Genomic DNA, 27,850 nt, shown 5'->3' on the forward strand with positions numbered 1-27,850 from the left:
TAAGACACAGAGAGGTCAACTCTACATATTAACTCACAGCAGACTCTCCATTAGGCAACAGAGTGGAGGTGCCTGACAAACTTAACCAGGCAGACTGTCATATTTAATCTTAATCAGGCAGACTGGCACATTTAAAACAGCCAGGTTGTTACCTCCCTAAACTGAGTGCAGTCTCATTTTTACATGTTCAGTTTCCTACCGTACTTACTCACATCTGTGTCTGCATTTAATAAAAGTAAGACAGATCACCCTTTTCAGACCCCATGCGTTCTGTTTTGTGTAGTGTACTGTATGGGGGTCTGAGAGGATATAGTTCACAATGAACAGGATGTAGGTGATTACATGTACTTTGCTTTCTCAGAAATGTCAGAACATAAGAACATAAGAACATAAGAAAGTTTACAAACGAGAGGAGACCATTCAGCCCATCTTGCTCGTTTGGTTGTTAGTAGCTTATTGATCCCAGAATCTCATCAAGCAGCTTCTTGAAGGATCCCAGGGTGTCAGCTTCAACAACATTACAGGAGAGTTGGTTCCAGACCCTCACAATTCTCTGTGTAAAAAAGTGCCTCCTATTTTCTGTTCTGAATGCCCCTTTATCTAATCTCCATTTGTGACCCCTGGTCCTTGTTTCTTTTTTCAGGTCAAAAAAGTCCCCTGGGTCGACATTGTCTATACCTTTTAGGATTTTGAATGTTTGAATCAGATCGCCACGTAGTTTTCTTTGTTCAATACTGATGAAGTTAAACTTATTGGTTTGATAATAAAATAAAATAACCGTTTTCAAAAGAAATGTAACCCGTGTCATGGAAAAAAGTACAAAATTGATTTTTCATGTTTCTGAAAAAAAAAATATATATATATATATATATATATATATACAGTATATACAGACGTGCTCAAATTTGTTGGTACCCTTACAGCTCATTGAAATAATGCTTCATTCCTCCAGAAAAGTGATGAAATTAAAAGCTATTTTATCATGTATACTTGCATGCTTTTGGTATGTCATAGAATAAAGCAAAGAAACTGTGAAAAGAGATGAATTATTGCTTATTCTCAAAGATATTCTAAAATGGCCTGGACACATTTGTTGGTACCCCTTAGAAAAGTAATAAATAATTGGATTATAGTGATATTTCAAACTAATTAGTTTCTTTAATTAGTATCACACATGTCTCCAATCTTGTAATCAGTCATTCAGCCTATTTAAATGGAGAAAAGTAGTCACTGTGCTGTTTGGTATCATTGTGTGCACCACACTGAACATGGACCAGAGAAAGCAAAGGAGAGAGTTGTCTGAGGAGATCAGAAAGAAAATAAGAGACAAGCATGGTAAAGGTAAAGGCTTCAAGACCATCTCCAAGCAGCTTGATGTTCCTGTGACAACAGTTGCAAATATTATTAAGAAGTTTAAGGTCCATGGAACTGTAGCCAACCTCCCTGGGCGCGGCCGCAAGAGGAAAATCGACCCCAGATTGAACAGAAGAATAGTGCGAATGGTAGAAAAAGAACCAAGGATAACTGCCAAAGAGATACAAGCTGAACTCCAAGGTGAAGGTACGTCAGTTTCTGATCGCACCATCCGTCGCTTTTTGAGCGAAAGTGGGCTCCATGGAAGAAGACCCAGGAGGACTCCACTTTTGAAAGAAAAACATAAAAAAGCCAGACTGGAATTTGCTCAAATGCATATTGACAAGCCACAATCCTTCTGGGAGAATGTCCTTTGCACAGATGAGTCAAAACTGGAGCTTTTTGGCAAGTCACATCAGCTCTATGTTCACAGACGAAAAAATGAAGCTTTCAAAGAAAAGAACACCATACCTACAGTGAAACATGGAGGAGGCTCGGTTATGTTTTGGGGCTGCTTTGCTGCGCCTGGCACAGGGTGCCTTGAATCTGTGCAGGGCACAATGAAATCTCAAGACTATCAAGGCATTCTGGAGCGAAACGTACTGCCCAGTGTCAGAAAGCTCTGTCTCAGTCGCAGGTCATGGGTCCTCCAACAGGATAATGACCCAAAACACACAGCTAAAAGCACCCAAGAATGGATAAGAACAAAACATTGGACTATTCTGAAGTGGCCTTCTATGAGTCCTGATCTGAATCCTATCGAACATCTATGGGAAGAGCTGAAACTTGCAGTCTGGAGAAGGCACCCATCAAACCTGAGACAGCTGGAGCAGTTTGCTCAGGAAGAGTGGGCCAAATTACCTGTTAACAGGTGCAGAAGTCTCATTGAGAGCTACAGAAAACGTTTGATTGCAGTGATTGCCCCTAAAGGTTGTGCAACAAAATATTAGGTTAGCGGTCCCATCATTTTTGTCCATGCCATTTTCATTTGTTTTCTTATTTACAATATTATGTTGAATAAAAAATCAAAAGCAAAGTCTGATTCCTATTAAATATGGAATAAACAATGGTGGATGCCAATTACTTTTGTCAGTTTCAAGTTATTTCAGAGAAAATTGTGCATTCTTTGTTTTTTGTGGAGGGGTACCAACAAATTTCAGCACGTCTGTATATATATATATATATATATATATATATATATATTTCTTAAATCCCAATAGAAAGACAAAGATATCTTTTTGACATGGAAATACATTTTGATGTTCATGCTGGTAGCACATTCTCGTAGTGGCTTTGTTTAAATCACAATGATGGTTTCATCATAATCATTACAAAATATATCTCCAGTACTGTAAGGGTATGTAGAACCTAAAGCAAAGCGGATGTCTAAACTACTGTACCAAAGGGGCTCCCAAGTTGCGCGTCCGGTAAAGGTGCTCCGCATGGAGTGCAGGATGCGCCCTATAGCCTGGAGGTCGCCGGTTCGATTCTAGGCTATTCCACTGCCAACCATGGACGGGAGCTTCCAGGTGGCGGTGCACAACTGGCCGAGTGCCGCCTGGGGGGGAGGGTTTAGGTCGGCCAGGGTGTCCTCGGCTCACCGCGCACCAGTGACCCCTGTAGACTGGCCGGGTTTCTGCGGGCCTGCCTGTAAACGGCCCAGAGCTGCGTGGACCTCCGACGCTGTAGCTCTGAGGTGGATGCATGGCAGGCCTGCAGAGTGAAAAGAGGCGGACGGCCGATGGCGCATGTTTTGGAGGACGCGTGTGTCCGTCTTCGTCTCTCCTGAGTCAGTGCGGGGGTGGCAGCGGTGAGCCGGGTTGAAATAAAAATAATTGTTCATTTCAAATTGGGGAGAAAATCAGAAAAATAATTGCCGATTCCAAATTAAAAAAAAGGGGAAAAAAACTACTGTACCAACTGCCTGGGTTATTGAACCATAAACAGCTGCCACTGTGAAAATGGAGTTTTACTTGAAATAAAATCAATGAGAATCTGTGTTAGGCTAGCCTTAGCTTCTCACGGAGCCAAGCCTTGGCTTGAGTTCTGGACTTACAGTATAGTACTCTGTTTCATCTAAAAATACATCCACTGGGTCAACGATAAGGGGGTTTGTTTGTTTGCTTGTTTGTTTGTTTGCATTATTGACTGCAAACAAACCAATAGCCAGTATACACTCTAACCATGTACCTGTTGTTAGCATCTGCAAAACTGGAAAATTAGACTGTTACATAACGAATGGTATTTGTTTTACTATGACGCACAAAAAGGTGTCCGATCTGAAGCAACAGGCTGTGGTTTATATGTGATTGACCTACATTGTAGAGCCTGCTTTAAATTGAACTACACGTGACGCGCTGTGCAGTCTCTACAATACAAATCCAACCGGGATACTGACGTCAAAGAGACAGAGCCATTAAGAATCTCCAGGTTTGGACGCCAGGCCAGAAATGAATAGCGTTTTATAGCGAGTTTGATTCTAGTACGAACTGTACAAACTGATACAACCACACACGCCTTAAGTTGTTTTTTTAGTACACTGTTGTATTTGGATTGATTTGTATATAAATGCGCATTTAAGAGGACACGTTTTTATCTTCCTTGCAAACACGTACACGCACATTTGCAACAGCTAAATGCATCAGCTAAATGCACCCTCATCTCGTACCTGTGTCTGTCTCCTCTCAGGCTAGCTTTGACAGCTGACAGCAGAACCGAAATGGGGTTCTAAAATAGGGTCAAATTTTCACCCACACATCTGGAACTGATCAGTGAACAGTCCGGTGATGTCATAGGTTTGCTATACAGTATCACCACCTACACAAATAAAGACTCATGGTATACTAAATCAATGTTCAACTCATTATTTTTCAGTGTTTTCCTCCCAGTGATGTACGTCTACAATGCATATGGTAGTGTCTGCTGTATTAAAGATCGGAATTGTGAATTTGCATGACAGATCTTAAAGACAAAACCAATCCAGACTATCTGTGTTTGACCCGCGTTGCAGTCGATCTCAGTTCTATTGCATTTTAACTGATTTATACAAGCAGTACAGTAGCCTAACATTTAACACGTTTGTATATGAACGGCAAACGCGATATCCATTTGCCTTAATAATTGTCAAATGCATCATGAGCGTAGCAAATCACTGACCCACGTAACCATTTTCTTTCATTCAATAACCAACCGTATTACACAACCTGAGATTAAAATCCAGTTGACATGACACCCTTTCTTTTCCAAACAGAATGTACCCTGCTATACAGCAGTTTTAATTATACAGCTATACAAACCGTATACGGCTGGGAATACATACACTGCTCATTTGCTTCCAAATGTTTGTTAATTTTTGCAACCCCCTTTTTCAAATAAAATAAAACGTGTATAAAGCTTTGGTGCCGCTGCGTCTACAACGATGTGATTTCATAAACATGCTGTACTGCTGTTCTTTTTGACAAGAGCAGCAAGCGCAGGGAACGCCATGCAAAACCAGTCTACTCGGAACAATGTAGGGCTCTCACATCGGCAGTCATTCACACACACCCCTTTTCAAATCTTACCTGAATCTGGGAGAATCTTTAATGCATTCTTCAAAATCAATCGTCATGGTTCAAGTTTATTCCTTCTTCATAAACCTTTAATGTAAAATGCTCATTGCCTGGGACTGATAGGTAATTAAATATGAACAATCCGGTATCGCCCCTGCCTTTTGCTGCGCGTAGTTATTCCAGTGTAGTAGCAGAGACAGTATGTTTCAGAGTAACCACATTCCCCGCTTTTAGGTGCATCTACAGGAGGAGGGCGAATCAGGGATCGTCGCAAAAGTGTACTTTTTTAGGCGCTTCCACGTTTTCTTCAAACGGCTGTTCGGATTACCAATAGGCGGGTTAGATGGGAACTCGCAAACCAACATTTTATAGACTTGTACCCATCACATTTATTACACAGCATACAAAATGAAACAAACACAAATATAAACACCAGCTGGAATTGGAACAGTGCTGCTCTGTCCGGAAATGTGAGTTTTTGGAACCAAATGATATTTGTATATGTCTAACATGGTACAATACACTATCCCAGAAGGCAGTATATATATATATATATATATATATATATATATATATATATATATATATATATATATATATATATATATATATATCATCCTGTGAGACATGCCTGCACAGGCTCTTACTGCTCATCCTGTGAGACATGCCTGCACAGACTCTTACTGCTCATCCTGTGAGACATGCCTGCAAGGGCTCTTACTGCTCATCCTGTGAGACATGCCTGCACAGGCTCTTACTGCTCATCCTGTGAGACATGCCTGCACATGCTCTTACTGATGCTCATCCTGTGAGACATGCCTGCACAGACTCTTACTGCTGCTCATCCTGTGAGACATGCCTGCACAGGATCTTACTGCTCATCCTGTGAGACATGCCTGCACATGCTCTTACTGATGCTCATCCTGTGAGACATGCCTGTACATGCTCTTACTGCTCATCCTGTGAGACATGCCTGCACATGCTCTTACTGCTGCTCATCCTGTGAGACATGCCTGCACAGGCTCTTACTGCTCATCCTGTGAGACATGCCTGCACATGCTCTTACTGCTGCTCATCCTGTGAGACATGCCTGCACAGGCTCTTACTGCTGCTCATCCTGTGAGACATGCCTGCACAGACTCTTACTGCTCATCCTGTGAGACATGCCTGCACAGGGTATTACTGCTGCTCATCCTGTGAGACATGCCTGCACAGACTCTTACTGCTCATCCTGTGAGACATGCCTGCACAGGCTCTTACTGCTCATCCTGTGAGACATGCCTGCACAGGGTATTACTGCTGCTCATCCTGTGAGACATGCCTGCACAGACTCTTACTGCTCATCCTGTGAGACATGCCTGCACAGACTCTTACTGCTCATCCTGTGAGACATGCCTGCACAGACTCTTACTGCTCATCCTGTGAGACATGCCTGCACAGACTCTTACTGCTCATCTTGTGAGACATGCCTGCACAGGCTCTTACTGCTCATCTTGTGAGACATGCCTGCACAGACTCTTACTGCTCATCTTGTGAGACATGCCTGCACAGGCTCTTACTGCTCATCTTGTGAGACATGCCTGCACAGACTCTTACGGTCATCCTGTGAGACATGCCTGCACAGACTCTTACTGCTCATCTTGTGAGACATGCCTGCACAGGCTCTTACTGCTCATCTTGTGAGACATGTCTGCACAGACTCTTACTGCTCATCCTGTGAGACATGCCTGCACAGACTCTTACTGCTCATCTTGTGAGACATGCCTGCACAGGCTCTTACTGCTCATCTTGTGAGACATGCCTGCACAGACTCTTACTGCTCATCTTGTGAGACATGCCTGCACAGGCTCTTACTGCTCATCTTGTGAGACATGCCTGCACAGACTCTTACTGCTCATCTTGTGAGACATGCCTGCACAGACTCTTACTGCTCATCCTGTGAGACATGCCTGCACAGACTCTTACTGCTCATCTTGTGAGACATGCAAAAACTGATAGGCAAAACTCATTTCTAAGGGATTTACAAGAGAACTCATGTTTAAATATTCCCTCCATTCATAAAGTTACATGGTTAACAATAATAGAAATAGGCTACATATAGTAATCTAGAATTAGTTCGAGTTAACTACCCTAGTAACCGAATTGGTTTATGTATTCTGTCATTTCCTACAGTATAGGCTTATTTCAAACACAGTGGTGCATATTTAGAAGGCACACACCAGCTACAGATTATTAGTTAGTACCCCCTTTGACAATAACGCTGATTAATTCACGCTGTTTGCACTGCAGTTACGGCGGTAAACGTGAACAATATTTTTGAGACAGTCCCCAACTCGTTTTAAAGAACACACCTCCTTCTCTGTCATTTACGCAAACAGCATCGACCTCTTTCAAACCTACTTCATGAGACCCGAAACTGCTCTATCTCTCAAGCCGGCAGGATTGTGGAGCTTGTCAATAAGCCTGGTCAATAAATATAAACAGTCGTAGTATTTAAAATGAATACAATTTAAATATATTTAAAAGATACATATTACAATATGCACCAAGTATATGTGTTATTTACAACGTGTTTAAAACACTTTAGAACAAATTACCCACCAGGCATTTTATAAAATACCTAAGAGGACTTTCTTTACAGAGTCGCTTTGCTCCTGAAGAGTTAAAAAGCGTGAGGGTCATGTTGGTAAATTTACCAAAATACTGAATTCTGATTAATTATGTTCAATATACACAGCGCCGTAAGCAGTGTTAAATGCGGAGTTTACAATCATTTACAGCACAAGTGTTGAGTTTTTTTTAAAACCGAACCGTGTGTAGATATTTCAGTTAAATACAGTCCCTGTGCCGATATATTGTGCGTTGCAGCACACTGTATCCGGATTCATTATTGAAAAAAAATGACTTCGTCGAAAGTTCGGTATCTAATATTTTTCCAGTATTTCGGTACTAAATATAGGTAGGTGAAAAGTTGTTCTTGAGCTGTATTCAAATAGCGGGGTCTTATTAACTATTCTTTTGCTAATTCAAGTTTGCATTTTTTGCTGGATTTTGACGTACATTTATTAAACCAGGTATGCACGTCCAGTCTTTCTAATTAAGCGCCTGTGCACATCTTACAAACAGCGAGGCAGGGTCGCGAGACTCCGGACTCAATCATAGGCATTACCTTTTTGTGTGCTTAACTAATTATCTGTCTCTGGGAACACGCGACAGCTTTCAACCTGGTTTGTTCAGCCTCAGGATAAAAACACTTTCAAATATTTATTCAGTAAGAATCACGTGCCCAGAAGAAATTCATGTGCAACGCGACCCCCCTCCAAAACGCAATCGTGAGAACCAATGGGTTTGAATAAAGCGTGAATAGGGATCACAGTCTCTATATATCGAATAGTCCCCAGTGCTAGAGGATAGCAGTCTCTATATATCGAATAGTCCCCTGTGCTAGAGGACAGCAGTCTCTACATATCGAATAGTCCCCTGTGCTACCACTGTGTTCACAGTACCGTACAATACACTGTGCCCTATGCACAAAGCTTTCATTCCAGAGTAATTTAAACAGTGTTTTCCTATATTTTATTAAGTCATTGATAAGAGCATTTTATCAAATTTTATGACTAAAATGCAGTTTGATATTTGGTACTAAACTGGTTTAATAAGCCAATCAAACTATTTTATTGATATCAAAAGCAGTCTTTAATATCCTAGGAGCAGGAGCGAATGCATAGTGTGAGAAGCATTCCTATCTTGGTGATGTTATTGCATTGCCAATGTTTCCATGACACCTGGCTGGTGTAAAGGACTTTACTAAGTGGTTGTTTTTTGTTTACAGTGGTGTAATGAAGACGCCAACAGACCAAAACTTCCTCGGAGTTCAGAATTACCTGGAGGTGAGTTAATAACAAGACTGCTTCCAGCTTCTCAGGTGAGCACATGTTTACCTGGAGGTGAGTTAATAACAAGACTGCTTCCAGCTTCTTATTAGTTTTAATAAGAATGGCTGGCATGTTATACATGCACAGGTACAGTGATACCACAACTTATATTAATTTACTACTAATGCACAATAACTGTGTGGCACAACTGTTCTTTATTTTACCCCCAAAATAGTGAGATGGCTTGATCAGCATCTCTTTGGAGATAACCTTCAAACACAATCCATTCGAATCATTATTATTATTATTATTATTATTATTATTATTATTATTATTATTATTATTATTATTATTATTATTTATTTCTTGAACCCACAACCCTCCGGTCAAGAGTCCAAAGCCCTAACCACTACTCCACACTGCTGCATGACTGGAAGGGTTTCTGCATGGTTTCAGCTCTGATCAGCACACTAAGCAATCCCCACAGAAGAGTTTCTGCATGGTTTCAGCTCTGATCAGCACACTAAGCAGTCCCCGCGGAAGGGTTTCTGCATGGTTTCAGCTCTGATCAGCACACTAAGCCATCCCCACAGAAGGGTTTCTGCATGGTTTCAGCTCTGATCAGCACACTAAGCAATCCCCACAGAAGGGTTTCTGCATGGTTTCAGCTCCGATCAGCACACTAAGCAGTCCCCGCGGAAGGGTTTCTGCATGGTTTCAGCTCTGATCAGCACACTAAGCCATCCCCACAGAAGGGTTTCTGCATGGTTTCAGCTCTGATCAGCATACTAAGCAATCCCCACAGAAGGGTTTCTGCATTGTTTCGGCTCTCGGAAACAAAGAATTTTAGAAAAATTCTTTTGTAGCAAAAGTTTTGCTTTTGTGGATGAGGAAAAATAGTTACAAGAAATAGATGTCTGCAATTACTTATTTCAGCAATTTTTTTGCAAAACTCCAAAAATGCTAATTCAAAAGTATTCATACCCTGTGATTCTATGATAGTATTGTCTACAAGGTGCTAGAAATTTCAATATGAAAATGCATAACCTAATCCTAGAAAAGTCTAGAAAATGCTGGATTGTAGGTGAACATTCTTAGAGAGTATAAAAGGGTTAGGCATAGGATGATTGCTGTCATTACCAATAAGTCAATATGGGATAAAGTAAAGAGCTATCGGAAAACGGGCAGAAAATTATTTATTGTCATAAAGTTGGAGAAGGATACAAGAAGATTTCCAAGCATTTGAGTATCCCAATTTCAACTATTGTTTCTATTATCAAGAAGTACAAGACTCATGGTACTGTCACAGCGCTCCCTTGGTCTGGAAGAAAGAAGGTTATTTCACCAAGAACAACTAGAAGAATTGTAAGGAAGGTTAATAACAATCTGAGATTGACTGCCAAAGATATTCAAAGTGAATTGGCTGCAAGTGGGACTGGGGTTTCCATTTCAACCATAGGTCGAGTATTGCATGGTGAAGGCAAATGGTCGCAGGCCAAGGAAAAAGCCACTCTTAGGAAAATGTCACAAGGACAAATTGCATAAAGTTTGCAAAACGGCATTTGACTGATGGATATGAGTTCTGGTCACAGGTTTTGTGGAGTGATGAAACAAAAATCGAGCTATTTGGTCACTGATAGTTGTTACGTTTGGAGAAAGTCTGGTGAGGCGTACAAAGAAAAGAACACAATACCTGCTGTCAAGCATGGAGGTGGTAATATCTGTTTTTGGGGCTGTTTTTCCTCTAATGGCACTGGAAATTTAGTTCCAATACATGGTAAAATGAATTCCATAGCAAACCAAAATATATTGGCCAATGATCTGAAACACTCCAAAACTTGGTTTAAAGCGCAACTGGACATTCCAACACGACAACTATCCAAAGCACTGTGCCAGAGAGTGAATGAATCCGAGTCAACAATCTCCCTCCCAACCTGTGAGGGTGCTGTGTAACAGGAACAGTGTGCCCTGGATTGGATGGTTTGACAGTTCATTCCAGGGTTAATTGGAAGTCGGTCATCCAGGAAGGGGGTGGAGCCACAATACCTGAAGTCATTATTTATTTATTTATTTTAATTTTTTTTAGCAGACGCCCTTATCCAGGGCGACTTACAATTGTTACAAGATATCACATTATTTTTACATACAATTACATTATTTTTTTACACATTATTTTTACTTACAATTACCCATTTATACATATATATTGGGTTTTTACTGGAGCAATCTAGGTAAAGTACCTTGCTCAAGGGTACAGCAGCAGTGTCCCCCCACCAGCGATTGAACCCACGACCCTCCGGTCAAGAGTCCAGAGCCCTAACCACTACTCCACACTGCTGCCATCATCCTAATACGGTAGATGAGATGTCAGTACTGTAGTAGTGGTATTATCAATGTTACCTATTGGATGAATAGAGGATTTCTAAAGAGTTTACACTTTTAACAGCGCCCCTTCTGTTGGGATGTCCTGGGTTTTGTACCCCACATCCGTACTTTCCACCTGTACGCATCCGTGATTTCGATTGAGTGGATTTACACTCTGATATATATTATTAGAGTGGGTGAAGCAGGCGTCTGGGGATTGTGCCTGTGGAGAGCGCTCTGTGCTGCTCATGAACTTTGCTGTTTTCAACTTGTTGTAAAATTGAATACTAATTATTATGAATATTATTATTATTATTATTTAGCAGACGCTTTTATCCAAAGTGACTTAGAGAGACTTGGGGGTGAACCTCCTGGTAACAGCAAGCCTGTTCTTAACCACTGGACCACCAAGCCTCCTCATCAGGGAAGCACAATCTTTCTGCATTCTTTACAAGTACAGTATAAATGCTCCGGTAAACATAAATAATAATCGCAATACTCATACTTTGAAATGTTTTGCTTTATTTATTAGACACAGCTGCATTTTAGTAACAGCGATAGCGGCTGGTTGAATTTGTTTTCCGTGTTTTTGATGAAATGGATACATTTCTGACTTGCAAAAGAAAAACAAAAAAAGAAAACACAAGAGAAAGTGCAAAGCGACAGAAAGTTATACCGAATCCCTTTAATAAAAAAAGTTAATCATTGTAAGTTATAGTTTTATCTAGAGGATAATGTTTTTGATGTTGTAAACATTTTAAATGGCACACATAACACTATGTAACACAATTTTTGTTCCTGGGTAGTAAGTGTTATTTCCTAATTGCTTATGCCTCAAAAGTATAGAAAATGGCTATTATTCCCCACAAACTTTGCTTTTGTGACCAGGACAGTGATATTTTGAAATGTACCTATTTCCAATGAGAAAACGGGCGAATTTGTGTCTTTTCGTTCACATAAAGTCAGAATAAAACACCATATGAATCCAAATTAACATGTATTTAGGAGGCTGTGTGGTCCAGTGCTTAAAGAAAAGGGCTTGGAACCAGGAGGTCCCCGGTTCAAATCCCACCTCAGCCACTGACTCATTGTGTGACCCTGAGCAAGTCACTTAACCTCCTTGTGCTCCGTCTTTCGGGTGAGACGTAATTGTAAGTGACTCTGCAGCTGATGCATAGCTCACACACCCTAGTCTGTGTAAGTCGCCTTGGATAAAGGCGTCTGCTAAATAAAAACAAATAAATAATTTATACTAAAGTAATACAAAAATGACTACAAAAGATTTAGAAGTGAGTAGTTTTTCGAGATTTACGATTACACTGTAAATCACTTTCACGAATCAGCCCCCAAATGTAGTCTCCCATCATGTTCTCGTTATACTGTCCTTGGTAGCGGCGTTCAAAGTCCAGTATATCCTGGTGGAAGCGCTCGCCTTGCTCCTCCGAGTATGCTCCCACGTTCTCCTTGAATTTATCAAGATGAGCATCAAGGATATGGACTTTGAGGGACATCCTACAGCCCATTGTGCCGTAGTTCTTCACCAGAGTCTCAACCAGCTCCACATAGTTTTCGGCCTTGTGATTGCCCAGGAAGCCCCGAACCACTGCGACAAAGCTGTTCCAAGCCGCTTTCTCCTTACTAGTGAGCTTCTTGGGGAATTCATTGCACTCCAGGATCTTCTTTATCTGTGGTCCGACGAAGACACCGGCTTTGACCTTTGCCTCAGACAGCTTAGGGAAGAAGTCTTGAAGGTACTTGAAGGCTGCCGACTCCTTATCTAGAGCTCTGACAAATTGTTTCATAAGGCCCAATTTGATGTGCAGTGGTGGCATCAGCACCTGCCGGGGGTCCACCAGTGGCTCCCACTTGACGTTGTTCCTCCCCACAGAGAACTCGGTCCGCTGTGGCCAGTCCTGCCTCACACATCTTAGCAGATGCTTCCACGGAGTACTTTTTCGCTCTTGTCTTGATAAATTGGCCGTAGACATAGCAAAATGCGTCTGCCGGATGCTTGCAGCCTCTTGATGCCATCTCAGAAAAATGCAGATATGTATCCACTTAGGCAGCTGGAACTAAACTGAACTGGTGGGCTTAAGGTCCCTGTATTTATACTACTATTTATAATACTGGAAATTTCTAGAAAGTTCTAGAAGTTACTCAAAGTTTACTCAGCACTGAATCTATCTGGAATGTTCTGGAAAATAGGTAAATTTCAAAATATCACTGTCCTGGTCACAAAAGCAAAGTTTATGGGGAATAATAGCCATTTTCTATACTTTTGAGGCATAAGCAATTAGGAAATAACACTTACTACCCAGGAACCAAAAAAAAAAAAAATTGTTACACGGTGATAATTATGCGGAGATGGGAAGTAAATGGTAACATGATAAACATTTACAGTGCTACACTGTTTTGTATTATTTATACTAACTTTGTTGAATAGAAAGCAGTCTTTTAATTCTGTGCGTCCAAATACTTGTAATTAAAAGTTTTAAGAATTAAGCTTACTGTTTGGTATTCTGTCCTAACCCAGCAGTTTGTCAGTCCCAAACTGTTGTGACATAAATGATTTATTAAATGTGGAATAATATCCATTAGAGGTTGTTCAGACTCAGTTCACCTGTGACCTGATCCACCTCCTCTGAGCCACAAGGCTTGTTAAATATTCATTTTAGAAATATTTCATCTGAGATGAGGAATTAAATGATTGTGCTGTGCAACTTCAAAGTCCTTTTAGTTTTAAAGCACGTATTCCTGTGGTGACCAGCACAGCACTGCACTCAAACCTCAGACATCTCTTCAGAATAACAAAGGGCTGCAATTAAAATATCTGTCAGCTTTAGACATGCCTAGCATTATTATAAACTTCCAACAGAACGAAAAACCCATTCGTTATGTTGTCATGCCATGGCAGTGCTGCTTGATCGGATGCAGATGTGCATTTGATTGCTCTGCAGAAATGCCCTTCTTTCATGTGGTTCAGCCAAAGGCAAGCCTCAATCTGGCTGCTGTTATGAGGGCCACGTGGCAGCATTCACATTAGTGTCTGGAGTTTGTTTAGAACCGGCTCATCTTTGCACCCTGTAGCTTTCAAACCTCTCGTTTGTTGAAGTTACAGAAGGACAGGAAACAGTAAAGAGCGTTTTTGTCAGGCCATTTTGGCAATGCAGCTGACAATGTGACTCCTTTGAACAATGGGAAAGCAAGTTAACTCTCTCCTGGAGATGGGAATAAAGTGGAGGCAGTCGCACAGACCTCTGTCACACTTTACACTTTCATTAGATCTGGAAAACCACTTATCCTTTTGCGATGAAACTTGGTATTAACATTATTTGGCATACGGTATTGAAAGATATTGAGGATATAGGGGGGTGCTTGCGCGTTTTAATTATAAACACAAAGTTTAAACAAAATAAAACGACCTGTGGGCCAAAACAAACAGACAAAACACCAAATAAAGCGAACCCTAAATCAAACAAGTAGCGTGCTGGTTTAAAGACAGCACGAGGAGCAATTGCTTCTATTTGTTTCTAGTTCTTACTGCCTCGCTTTCTAGTTCCACCTCTGAACACTCCACCCTGTTCAGCCACAGCTGCAGGTCTTTTATATTGTGGCTGAGGAGTCAGCTGGCTATCAATTACCTGATTTACCCCTCAACCACATTCGGCGCTGGTTTTATCATACGCGTGGTCAACAGCCAGTTTGTCAATAAGCACTCCTGTTGACCACGTGTTCGCACAGTTTTATCTGGATGGGGCATTTTAACCCCATCCAGGCTGTAAACAATAATAACAAAACGGCATGTTTTTACTAAATTAAACAATACTTTTTAAATAATAATATAACAAATAATATAATAGACATGGGGCGGGGTGTACCCCGTCACAAGCATTCATTATTGAGAGTGTCAGATTGAGGGGATATATGGGAAGATCTGTAGATCTGTCTGTCTGTGTGTCACACTAACATTTTTACATTGTCTAAAGAACACAAGAAGTTGTTCCACATTGTAGTCATTGTAATATACTTTATCATCATACTAATACCTCATTTCTCACCAAATGACACCTATGTTTTAAATACAGTAGTGTTCATCTAATTTTCATTAAACTATTTATTAGCATTTCTTATTCAGTATTATTCTGTATATAAGAACATTTAGAACGAGAGGAGACTGTTCAGCCTGTCTGTGCTCATCCAGTTTCTAGTGGCTGGTTGATCTCAGCTTGTAAATGATCCCAGCGATTCAGCATCAACAATGTGTCTGTGTGATATACATCATGGTCCTCACCCTTTTCGTTTAGAATCTGTAGCCGTGTTAGGGGGTGTATTGTGCTGATGCTCTTGTTTTCAATGCGATGGTGAATGAGGTGGTTCTGGGTGCTGCTGGAAGTTCTCCCACACATCCTGTGATGGGCTCTGAAGAGCTCTCCCTCCTGGCTGTGAGTTATCTGTGTCTCCCTGTGATTGAGTCAGAGCAAGGTGAAGGAGATCACAGCTAGCCTATCTAGAAACTCAGTGAGATTTCTTGCAACTACAGTATTACGGAATAGCAACATAGCTGTTTTTATTTTGGTTGTAAGTAGGGTTCATTGTTCCCTGTGTTTATTGTGTTTCTGTATCACAATAAATCACCTTCTGCTGGGGTAAAGTATTTATTTTGAGAAACACTGAAGAATTGGGATACATGTTATTGTCAGGTTTCACCACCTTATTTCATAACAGCCAGGTAAACAATATGAAATTGGGTGAGTTGGATGGAAATATATCTGTGAACTTTCAAATGTAACCCCAGGTATTCTTTTTAATGATATAACTTGATTATTACGAACACAGCACTGTTTTCATTTTCTCCGGTGTCCCTCCTGTTGGCACAATTCCCCCTGTTGGCACAATTCCCCAGGAAGTGCCTAGTGGGCTTCCCTCTTTGTGATTGGCTGGGAGTCTAACAAGGAGTCTAACAAGGCGGATGTTAGACATGACTGTCTGCTTAGATGTCTCTGCCCTGCTACACTCAAGTCTGTGTTTGAACTGGTCAGAAGCAACAAATACATGGATTATTACCATTAATCTGTGGCAGAATCAACAGGTATTAATGATATTTCAACGAGGAACCTGGCTCAATAAACACATTACTGTGAAAGTTGGGTAAAGTATTACAGGTTCTCAAAAAACACTGGAAATGAAGAAGCCAGTTATGAGACAACTGGGTCCTGTCCAAAACATACATCAAATGTGAGCAGCTGTGGAAATGCTGTTCTTTAGGATGGATCACAGAAATATTTGGCATGGAAACTGATTTCAGCATGACATGCATGTATAAATCCCTGAAACTTTGCCCCCGTTGCCACCCCCCCCCCCCCCCCCACACAGACACACATAGAGACACAGACACACACACACACATAAGTGTGTAAGGAGAAAGCCATTCGGTAGAAGTTTTGGGATTATCTTACTTTCTCAGAATTTGAGGAATTTCTAGTCACATCAAGTTTTTTGTTTTTGCTCTTTGCATTCCTGAACAGGTGTCCATCGTGTCACCCCGGTGTCATGTTTGATATTTGGAACATTCCGCTGTTCTTTGTTCCTCCCACGGCTTGTTTTAACTGCAGCGCATGAGTAATAGTTACATCAAGAGCTTTACCTCAGGGGGAAAAGAAGAGAAAACGTGGGCCAGGGTTTGCAGTCAGGTCTCATCACATTGTTATATACAGTGAACACTGCTAGCTATACATCTTATTGAGTGTTAGGGGGACACAAATCAAAACCAATTATTTCACCCATGTAATTGATGTATTCATTTCATAATAATGCTAATCCGTTATCTTGCCAACCTGTCTGCTTGGTTATGAAACCTGCAGCATCATTTTACCTGATCGCAGCAGTACCACATACATATTCATGATAAAGACGATACTCCTGGAACATGCAGTGAGCACTGTGTTTATTATCTACAGTACCACATACATATTCATGATAAAGACGATACTCCTGGAACGTGCAGTGAGCACTGTGTTTATTATCTACAGTACCACATACATATTCATGATAAAGACGATACTCCAGGAACGTGCAGTGAGCACTGTGTTTATTATCTACAGTACCACATACATATTCATGATAAAGACGATACTCCAGGAACGTGCAGTGAGCACTGTGTTTATTATCTACAGTACCACATACATATTCATGATAAAGACGATACTCCAGGAACGTGCAGTGAGCACTGTGTTTATTATCTACAGTACCACATGCATATTCATGATAAAGACGATACTCCTGGAACGTGCAGTGAGCACTGTGTTTATTATCTACAGTACCACATACATATTCATGATAAAGACGATACTCCAGGAACGTGCAGTGAGCACTGTGTTTATTATCTACAGTACCACATACATATTCATGATAAAGACGATACTCCTGGAACATGCAGTGAGCACTGTGTTTATTATCTACAGTACCACATACATATTCATGATAAAGACAATACTCCAGGAACGTGCAGTGAGCACTGTGTTTATTATCTACAGTACCACATACATATTCATGATAAAGACGATACTCCTGGAACATGCAGTGAGCACTGTGTTTATTATCTACAGTACCACATACATATTCATGATAAAGACGATACTCCAGGAACGTGCAGTGAGCACTGTGTTTATTATCTACAGTACCACATACATATTCATGATAAAGACGATACTCCAGGAACGTGCAGTGAGCACTGTGTTTATTATCTACAGTACCACATACATATTCATGATAAAGACGATACTCCAGGAACGTGCAGTGAGCACTGTGTTTATTATCTACAGTACCACATACATATTCATGATAAAGACGATACTCCAGGAACGTGCAGTGAGCACTGTGTTTATTATCTACAGTACCACATACATATTCATGATAAAGACGATACTCCTGGAACATGCAGTGAGCACTGTGTTTATTATCTACACTACCACATACATATTCATGATAAAGACAATACTCCAGGAACGTGCAGTGAGCACTGTGTTTATTATCTACAGTACCACATACATATTCATGATAAAGATGATACTCCTGGAACATGCAGTGAGCACTGTGTTTATTATCTACAGTACCACATACATATTCATGATAAAGACGATACTCCTGGAACATGCAGTGAGCACTGTGTTTATTATCTACAGTACCACATACATATTCATGATAAAGACGATACTCCTGGAACGTGCAGTGAGCACTGTGTTTATTATCTACAGTACCACATACATATTCATGATAAAGACAATACTCCAGGAACGTGCAGTGAGCACTGTGTTTATTATCTACAGTACCACATACATATTCATGATAAAGACAATACTCCAGGAACGTGCAGTGAGCACTGTGTTTATTATTTACAGTACCACATACATATTCATGATAAAGACGATACTCCAGGAACGTGCAGTGAGCACTGTGTTTATTATCTACAGTACCGCATACATATTCATGATAAAGACGATACTCTTGGAACGTGCAGTGAGCACTGTGTTTATTATCTACAGTACCACATACATATTCATGATAAAGACGATACTCCAGGAACGTGCAGTGAGCACTGTTCATGGAGTATCTTCTGCCTAGATTTATTTCATGGCAGTATGAATGGTGCTACCAATGCCTTTTGCCATAAACACAACCAAACCCAAACATACAAACAGTGGTTATGCAGCTAGCAGTCCACCTACGTGCTGTACAGTTAAATATATGGCACCAATACATATCGTGTGCCAACTGAATCAAATAGGAAAGCAAAAAGCAAATATTGTCATGCAATACTTTAAATGAAGGATTTATAGCTTTCTGTTGATGTAAACATCAGGCAGCTTTGAAGTTTCTGCAGACATGTGTAAGATACATGTCAGCTCACAGCACATCTGCAGCTGATTTGCCAAGAATGGAATCCAAGATCGAATCACGCTGTTCAAGGGCGGGCTTCAATCTCTTCATTCATGGGATTGAGGGGCTTATCAGAAATATCTCAAGTAAGGGACCCTGAACCACTGAACCAGTTTGTTCTATTTAGCAGCTTGTATTTAAAAGGAAAGGCCTTTGTGATAGCCTGCCTTCCATTGCCCCTTTTGAATCTTTTTTTTGGAGGAAAATGCAAAAACTAGACAACTGTTAAAAAATAAAACCAATGCTTACCTATGCTTTCAATATGCTTATTGCACTTTGCTATGCATTTATCATGGTAACCTTTTCTGAGGGATACCCTGGGCTCCTTGATTACACTGGGAGGCCAGACGAATCGCTGGGGAACATGACATAGGCTTCAGGCATGATCCCCGGATCTCAATCCAAAAGAGCATGCTTGGGATGATGCATGCTTCCTAACTTTCATTGCATGAAATATAAATGACTGAATGGATGATTTCCATTACATGAGAGTAGATGTTAAAACTTCATGCTGATTTGAACTCGGCTCTTGCCAAGATAAGCACCAACTAAGACGTAGCTTTACAGTAAACTAATATGATCCATCTGCGTCTCCATCCATTTGCGTTGCCTTCCATCTGATGATGTAGATATCCTGCTGCCTGGTGTTGATGGCTGAAGTGTAATGCTGGCTCCAGGGATCAGCTTATTTTGCCTCCCCCGCGCATCGACACACACAACGGCTGCGATGCTGGCTCCGGGGATCAACCACAGTGCGGTCTCCCCAGCGCATCAGCATTACAACCGTCTGGATTGAGCTAAGTAGGGTACATCTCTGGGGTCTTCAATTGGGCACCTTCTGTCCTCTGTGTTTCGTCGACTAGCCCATGACACCGCAAGAGGGCTCGACAGTGATTCTGGCATCCCAGCATCACCCCCCTCCGTCCCCCACTCAACTCAGCCCAGATTACTTACCCATACATCAGCGTTGCTTTCTTTCTATTGTGCTTGAGATCCCCAATCAGAATCTTTCCATCTCAACCACAGCCAGTTGCTGCTCCTCTCTGCTGCTTCAGATAAGTTATTCACCACTGAACCCGACATCTCTGAGAAACGGGGTTGTAGAGTGTGCCACAAATCCTCGACAACCCACCTCCACTGGGTAAACCCGGACTCTTCATCCTCGCTGTTCTGCTTCAGCAGCTAGCTGAGCATACTGAAGTTTCTTCCTCTCATACGCCTCATCTAGAGCATCCTCCCATGGCACTGTTAACTCTACCAGGTGAACAAGGCGTGCTGGTCCAGACCACAAGACAATGTCTGGTCGAAGGTTACTGGTGGCAATCTCAGGTGGAAAAATAAGCCGTTGACCAACATCTGCCAGCATTTTCCAGTCTCTAGCAGCTTCCAGTTGTCCTGGGCGAGGCTTGGTTTTAACACCTTTTCTTGGTGGTTGCTCTCCTGGACGGAGGAATATTGTCATTAATCATTTACATTTTTATTTTGCTTCCCTAAGCCAAATGAAATTTTCCGTATAGCATTCACCCCCCTGCTGCTACAGGTAGTAACAGGAGGCTGGCTGTTTATTTCAGTGACAGAGTGACCAGCGAGCATCAAGTAGGAAGGAAGCTTACAGCCTGCAGGTGAACTACTTTAGATAATGTAAACCAGTGCTGCCCAAACCCAGTCCTGGAGAGCCCCTATCCAGGAGGTTTTATAGGTAACCTTTAATCATCAATTTCTTAACACCTGGAACAATTTCATTGTGATCAATTAAGCAGGTGATTTATTAAATGAAGTCATTTAGAGATCATTTGGTACAAAAAATGAACTACCCTTTTCAGCCCTCAATGGCCTGGATTACATGCTGGGAAAATGTCATGACTTATCTGTCTACTTTCATGACTTATTTAAGGTGGTACGGCTGAATTATAATTTTAGATAATTTTGGTTTGTTTAATTTAACAATTCCTGCTTTGAAACTTGTTGTATTTCAAATGTTGTATTTGATTTTTGTATAATGTTTTACATTTGTATTCAAACATAAACTAAACATAAACCAAAACTAACTGAAATTGTAATCCAGACCGTACCACCTTAAATAAGTCATGACAGTAAACAAGTCATGACATTTTCCCAGCATGTAAACTGGCCCAATGACCAGTTCCCTTAATTGAAGAAATTATTTGCTTAATTGATCAATAACTTCCATGTGTTCCCAGTCTTTAGAAATTAGCAATTTAGGGTGACCTACAAAACTTACTGGATAGGGGCTCTCCAGGACCGTGTTTGGGCAGCACTGATGTAAACTAACCGGTAAGCAAGCTTATGAAGGCTAACCTATTGGAAGAATGTAGTACAGATATTCAGCCAGGAATCATATTGTCTTGTAAAATGAAGCATGATTGCAGGACACTGCACCTTTAATAGATTGACAGTACGAACATTAACAACATAAGAAAGATTTGGAAACGAGAAAAGCCTGTTCGGCCCCACAAGGCTCACCCCATCAGCACACTATGGGATCTAACTTAATGGGACATGATCGAATTGTTATTGTTCGTGTTTTAGATGTTACTGCTTCACCTGGTAGGCTAGTCCATGCATTTATCAGTGTGTAGAAACGTGCTTCTTATCTCCTGAACTTACCTATACTCAGCTTCCATTTGTGCTCTCCCATCTTAAACTGAATGTGTCATTTAGGATTTGAATGACTTCAATGTAACCCCTTCTTACCAATTCTTTTCTAGGCTTTTAACCTGTCCTCCTAGCCCAATCCCAGTGAGGGGAGTAATGCATTACATGCACCGTGTTTTAAAAATAATGAAGACTGGAATTCAGAAAGTGCTTCAATAGCTGGATCTTCACAGAAGACTTCGAGCTGCAGCCTGGCCAAAACCGAAAAAAAAGCTAGTTATGTTTTTGTTGAAGTAACTTGTAACTGTAACAGATTATTTTTTTTGTTTGTTTTTTGTACTCTAGCCTGGTTCCCCTTGTGTGCAATGTCTTTTGTGCGGTGACGTGGATACAGTACTGAGTGAATCTTACCTGAATGCATTGTGTTTTCTCCACAAACCCTGAGTGTATTTCCTGGTTTTCCTCCAATGACAGGAAGCTGTGCGGAAGCTGAGGCCAGCCAATGAGGTCAGTGTGTCTGTATCCAGCCGGACGGACAGCGGTGTGCATGCGCTCTGTAACTCTGCCCATGTGGACATCCAGAGAAAGAGTGGCAAACCTCCCTTCACAGAGCGACTTCTTGTTGATGCTTTAAATTACCACCTGAAGCCTGAACCCATTAGGTGAGAAACACATTTGAATGCTTTATTTGGAAGGGTGCCTGCCAAGCAGTTCATGTTCCATGCCACTCCAGTGTATTCAGAGTGCACTTCCTACCACAGCTTTCATCTTCCCTGGTGGCAGTTTGTCAGAATCCTGGCCTCAGATTTCTTTACTTTACAGGTTCAGCTGTTTAATCTTTGAGTGCTGTGTAAAACTGAAAACGCACAGGGCTTTGCAAGCATCTCATTGTTAATTAATAATGTTTCAAGCATATTTTCACTCCTTATATTTAAAGAGTAAGTAGCTTCAAATTACATTTCCTTACATTTTTAATAACTGTCCCCTTCCATTTCTTATGATGTTTGCAATTATTGAGAGTGGTTCTTATTGCAGTGACTCCAGTATTGTATTGAGAGTGGTTCTTATTGCAGTGACTCCAGTATTGTATTGTGAGTGGTTCTTATTGCAGTGACTCCAGTATTGTATTGTGAGTGGTTCTTATTGCAGTGACTCCAGTATTGTGAGTGGTTCTTATTGCAGTGACTCCAGTATTGTGAGTGGTTCTTATTGCAGTGACTCCAGTATTGAGAGTGGTTCTTATTGCAGTGACTCCAGTATTGGGAGTGGTTCTTATTACAGTGACTCCAGTATTGTGAGGGGTTCTTATTGCAGTGACTCCAGTACTGGGAGTGGTTCTTATTGCAGTGACTCCAGTATTGTATTGTGAGTGGTTCTTATTGCAGTGACTCCAGTATTGTATTGTGAGTGGTTCTTATTGCAGTGACTCCAGTATTGTATTGTGAGTGGTTCTTATTGCAGTGACTCCAGTATTGAGAGTGGTTCTTATTGCAGTGACTCCAGTATTGAGAGTGGTTCTTATTGCAGTGACTCCAGTATTGGGAGTGGTTCTTATTGCAGTGACTCCAGTATTGTGAGGGGTTCTTATTGCAGTGACTCCAGTACTGGGAGTGGTTCTTATTGCAGTGACTCCAGTATTGTATTGGGAGTGGTTCTTATTGCAGTGACTCCAGTATTGTGAGTGGTTTTTATTGCAGTGACTCCAGTATTGTATTGTGAGTGGTTCTTTTTGCAGTGACTCCAGTATTGTGAGTGGTTCTTATTGCAGTGACTCCAGTATTGTGAGTGGTTCGTATTGCAGTGACTCAAGTATTGTGAGTGGTTTTTATTGCAGTGACTCCAGTATTGTGAGTGGTTCTTATTGTAGTGACTCCAGTATTGTGAGTGGTTCTTATTGCAGTGACTCCAGTATTGTATTGTGAGTGGTTCTTATTGCAGTGACTCCAGTATTGTATTGTGAGTGGTTCTTATTGCAGTGACTCCAGTATTGTATTGTGAGTGGTTCTTATTGCAGTGACTCCAGTATTGTGAGTGGTTCTTATTGCAGTGACTCCAGTATTGTATTATGAGTGGTTCTTATTGCAGTGACTCCAGTATTGTGAGTGGTTCTTATTGCAGTGAGCCAAGTTGTTACAGATATCTAGAGCAGCGCTTGCCTAGGTGTGCTGAGCCCAGCTGGCACCCAGAAACCGCTTGTGAAACGGTCCTCTCAGGGGGGTTGTCCTGCTAAAGTCATTTTTTATAAACAATGACATAGCCCACTTCTTATCATTTCCGGCTCTGTACTGTTGTTCTGATCTTGCATAAGCACTGCATTGTTATTTTTAGATGAAACCAGATTTCATCCCGTTTTGAATGACACATAAGCGTAACCGGACTACAACGTCAAACAAAAGACAACACAAAATAATAAATACATGCTGCCAATGCAATCTGATCAAATTGAAGCAATCTGTCTATCTGGCATACGGGCTGCAAGCAGCTCATGAATCCGACTAACTGGAAACTTCAAAGCACTAGAATCACTAGAGTGATTTTATCTCTTAGTTCATTCTCTGCTTCTAGGGTCTTATTTTCAAAGCGTTTTTTTCTCCGTTCCTACATTAACTCCGACTTTTTGAAAGGAAAGAAAATCCAGACCCATAGTGCCGGAGGACAACACAGATCTGAGTGGCTTCTACAGCAGACCCGCAGGCTCCCTATCAGCCACAGGAGTCCCTGGTGCGCGGTGAACCGAGGATTACCCTGCCTACCTGAACCCTCCCCATCTGGGCAGCGCTCAGCCAATTGTGCGCCGCCCCCTGGGAACTCCCGGACACGATCGGCGATGGCATAACCTGGACTCGAACCAGTGATCTCCAGGCTATAGGGCGCATCCTGCACTCCACGCGGAGCAACTTTACTGGATGTGCCACTTGGGAGACCTGAAGCAACATTAGTTAAATATAGGATGATGTTAAACTTTTAGCCATAGCTGTAGGGTAAGATACAAAGGAGGAAACACACTTGGATAAAGCAAGAGGTTTAAATAAGATCATAATCCTAAAAAAGCAGATTTGCTGACGTTACATAGATAGCTGTGGGAGTTAGTGTGGGAAATGAACATGAGAAGAACAATCCTTATCAGTCATATTACTGATGTTGTTTTTATTCATAGAGGAATCACAATGACAGGAAAGGGCTATGTGTAAAATCCCATAAACTCACAGCGCTGGGACTGCATTTGAAGGAAATTATTAAAAATGAGAACAAAGTATAACCTCACCTCTGGATAAGTGCTCTATGGAGGACATTTTAAATGTGCTGTATAGTAAAAGAAATGTTGTACCCAGTATTTCCAATGTGCTTTCTACTTATAAATGTTTTACCATTGTAAATTTGCACAGTAATTGTGCAGTTTTCTCCACGCTGTTCCTGTTGCATTTACCATAGTTTACCATTGCTGGCCATGTTTTTAATACTGTATGTTTTTAATTAAAAAAAAGAACCCATTTATGACAATAATTTGACAAAGCTGTCAACACCACACTGCATAGCCTCGGTGTCTATGTCAGACAGTGACTTCATATTGGCAGGGTTATATTACACTCATTGATGATGTATTAGTAACCATGATGACATGGTCTTCTGACCTCAAATGAGGTCATGCGACTTTTTTAGGATTCTGCTGTATAGAGACAGTACACGTGTTATTATTGTAATGTTTGGTACAAAGCTGTACTCTATTGATTCTCTCAATAATGTTTCATTACTTGTGATGTCCAGTGAAAAATGATAATTTCACTGCCAGGTATACAGACCACAGTTAAATCCATAACCAGCTTTGTCCAGTCAAAAACAACCACTTTGTTTTAAGCTGTGGTCGGTGGTACAGTAATCGTCTTCCCATATATTTAGTTGGTGTTTGCTAGGGGTGTGTACCTTTAGCTTGACGATGATATGATATGTACCTCGATACATGGGCTGCGATACGATACGCATCACAATACAACTAATAAAGCACAAAGAGTTGCTTATCAGTATAATCCAGTAATGCTAACTGCAAAAACTTACCATCCTGAATAATTCTAATGTTAATGAAACATTTAGTATTGAGTCTCATTAACAGTGTTCCTGAAACAAGTGTAAATAACCATGTTTACAACTCAGAGCAAGGACAGAGCAAACTACCATTCTTCAATAAAGAAATAGCTCTATACCAAACAATATATTCATATTGACAATAAGGCATCAAAACAAATAAGAGGCATTGCCTTTTTTAGACCAAAAGTTAGTTTTTTTCTGTAAAAAAACAATTGTGTGGTCACAATACTCCTTGTTTAAAACCCATTTCTTTATGCAGTACGGCATTGTGGTCTGCTTTGCAAATGGCATGAACACCTACAGCAGGGGAGCCCAGCTCTGGACCTAGAGGGCCATACCCTAGCAGGTTTTATAGAGCTCTGTAAGTCAGTGCAGTCTACATCGGTATTGTGGCATCTTTTCAAGTGCACGGAAAGATTAGTTGTATTTCCAGTGTAATTAAAAAAAACTAAATGCTTCCACACTTGGGTTTAACTTAGTTGGAGTGTTTTGTATAGGTTTAGGGTTAGGTTTGGGTTTATTCTCTGTTGTTCTTTTGCGTCCACCATCGCGTCTGCTATGTGGAACGCACTGTAATGACGTAAACGGTATTTGACCCCGGATGTAAAGTAAATAAATGATCACGCGCAGTCCCGCGTCGCTTTATTTTTCAGTAAACGATGTTGCATTATCACTGTGTTTAGTTAATGAGTTGCAGTGCATTTGTATCGGTATGAATGATTCTTTAGTCTTGTTTGGAGTCTTTATGGCACCAAGGCTCCATGTGATCAGAGAGGCTACACAAAAGGGAAACATTGTCAAAGGAAACTAAGGTTGTGCTTTTAAGAAGCATTCTGGTATTACATTAACTCTTTACAAAGCATCTCATTGTTTTAAAGGATACACTACTTCATTAAAAGAGGGATTCAACTCAAGTGACTTTCTCTCCTTCTTCTAATAGTACATTGGTATAGCGAATCATACCATTTTAGTTTGTATACTGGTTATGTACAGACTGAATTAGAAATCAGGGATATATAAAATATGTTGTATGCCCAAAGAAGTAACAAATGTACATTTTCCATTGACCACTGGGACAGAAAATAAAAAAAACAAATTATTCAAATCATCAAATCATGATTAAACCAGTTAGAACTGTGAACCCATCAGCCCCAGTTCTGATTGTATGCAATGTCTCTCCAACTCGCAGTAATGGAGGTGGTTACTAACAGTGTAGGGGGAGTTACTTTAAAAAGTAGTCTGTTACAATTACAAGTTATCTGAACAAGATTTTAACTACCGATAGTTACAGTAACTTATGACTTTGAAGTAGTTCTGGTTACTTCTCAGGGGTGGTCAGTTCCTGTCCTGACTGACACTTGTCCGTTGCCCCGCCCTCTTTTGGCCACTCATGGATCCACTCATCACTACATGTAAGTTTACACTTGCCCCGTTGAAACTCTTGTTGATTTCCTCGTTATGCATTAACTGTAATCTTTTGTGTTAACGAAAAGTGTTGTTTTTCACATAAAATGAAATTTGTTACCATGTTTTGTTACCTGTTGGGACACGGGGCATTACTTTTGAAGTTTTTATGTTCGGTTGCTGCAGTTGTATACCTGTACACAACCAGCAACCACAGGTGTGGCCACTCTCCAGTTAGTGCAGATTGGTGCTAATTGGGGAGCGGCCACCTGCATAAAAGCAGGCAGAAATTCTGTCTCTGGGAGAGAGGAGTTGGTGAGTTTTTTTAGTCTGTGGTGTGGCTGTGTTATGTTTTTTCTGTGAGTAGTGAAGGTGAATGCCCAACCTATGAACCGTGTTTTACTTGAACATTTTGTTTTGGCCCTTGCACCCTTTATTTGGTGTTATTTTGTTTATTAAAGTGTGCGTTTGGGCTTTACGCTGCAGCTTCCTTGCCTCTGAGTCTCTTTCTTGATGCTACCCTGTTACAGTTTCCAAGCCTGGTTGTACTTGGCAGAGTTATATTTTTAAAGAGTATGACATGGGTTACCAAGCCAGGTCAGCTTGCAGGAACCGAACGAGCACTGATGAGCCGAATTGTCGCCTCTCATTCGTAATTTCTGTTCTGTT

General features: G+C 40.9%; 2 protein-coding genes across 2 annotated transcripts in view; one reads left to right on the forward strand and one right to left on the reverse strand.

The window, feature by feature from the left end:
- Positions 1–5,151, reverse strand: part of LOC117963790 (arf-GAP with coiled-coil, ANK repeat and PH domain-containing protein 3) — a 186,685-nt gene extending 181,534 nt beyond the window's left edge. The window contains exon 1 of the mRNA XM_059002690.1: positions 4,917–5,151. Coding sequence (XP_058858673.1) covers positions 4,917–4,963 — 47 coding nt within the window. The 5' untranslated portion in view covers positions 4,964–5,151. The remainder of the gene's footprint in view (positions 1–4,916) is intronic.
- A 2,401-nt stretch (positions 5,152–7,552) lies between these two features.
- Positions 7,553–27,850, forward strand: part of LOC117425379 (tRNA pseudouridine synthase-like 1) — a 52,615-nt gene continuing 32,317 nt past the window's right edge. Inside the window, exons 1-3 of the mRNA XM_059001963.1 lie at positions 7,553–7,863; positions 8,737–8,794; positions 22,169–22,356. Of these exons, the coding sequence (XP_058857946.1) occupies positions 7,805–7,863; positions 8,737–8,794; positions 22,169–22,356 (305 nt within the window). The 5' untranslated portion in view covers positions 7,553–7,804. The remainder of the gene's footprint in view (positions 7,864–8,736; positions 8,795–22,168; positions 22,357–27,850) is intronic.

This window comes from Acipenser ruthenus, chromosome 27, assembly GCF_902713425.1.
Source record: "Acipenser ruthenus chromosome 27, fAciRut3.2 maternal haplotype, whole genome shotgun sequence".
Lineage (NCBI taxonomy): Eukaryota > Metazoa > Chordata > Actinopteri > Acipenseriformes > Acipenseridae > Acipenser > Acipenser ruthenus.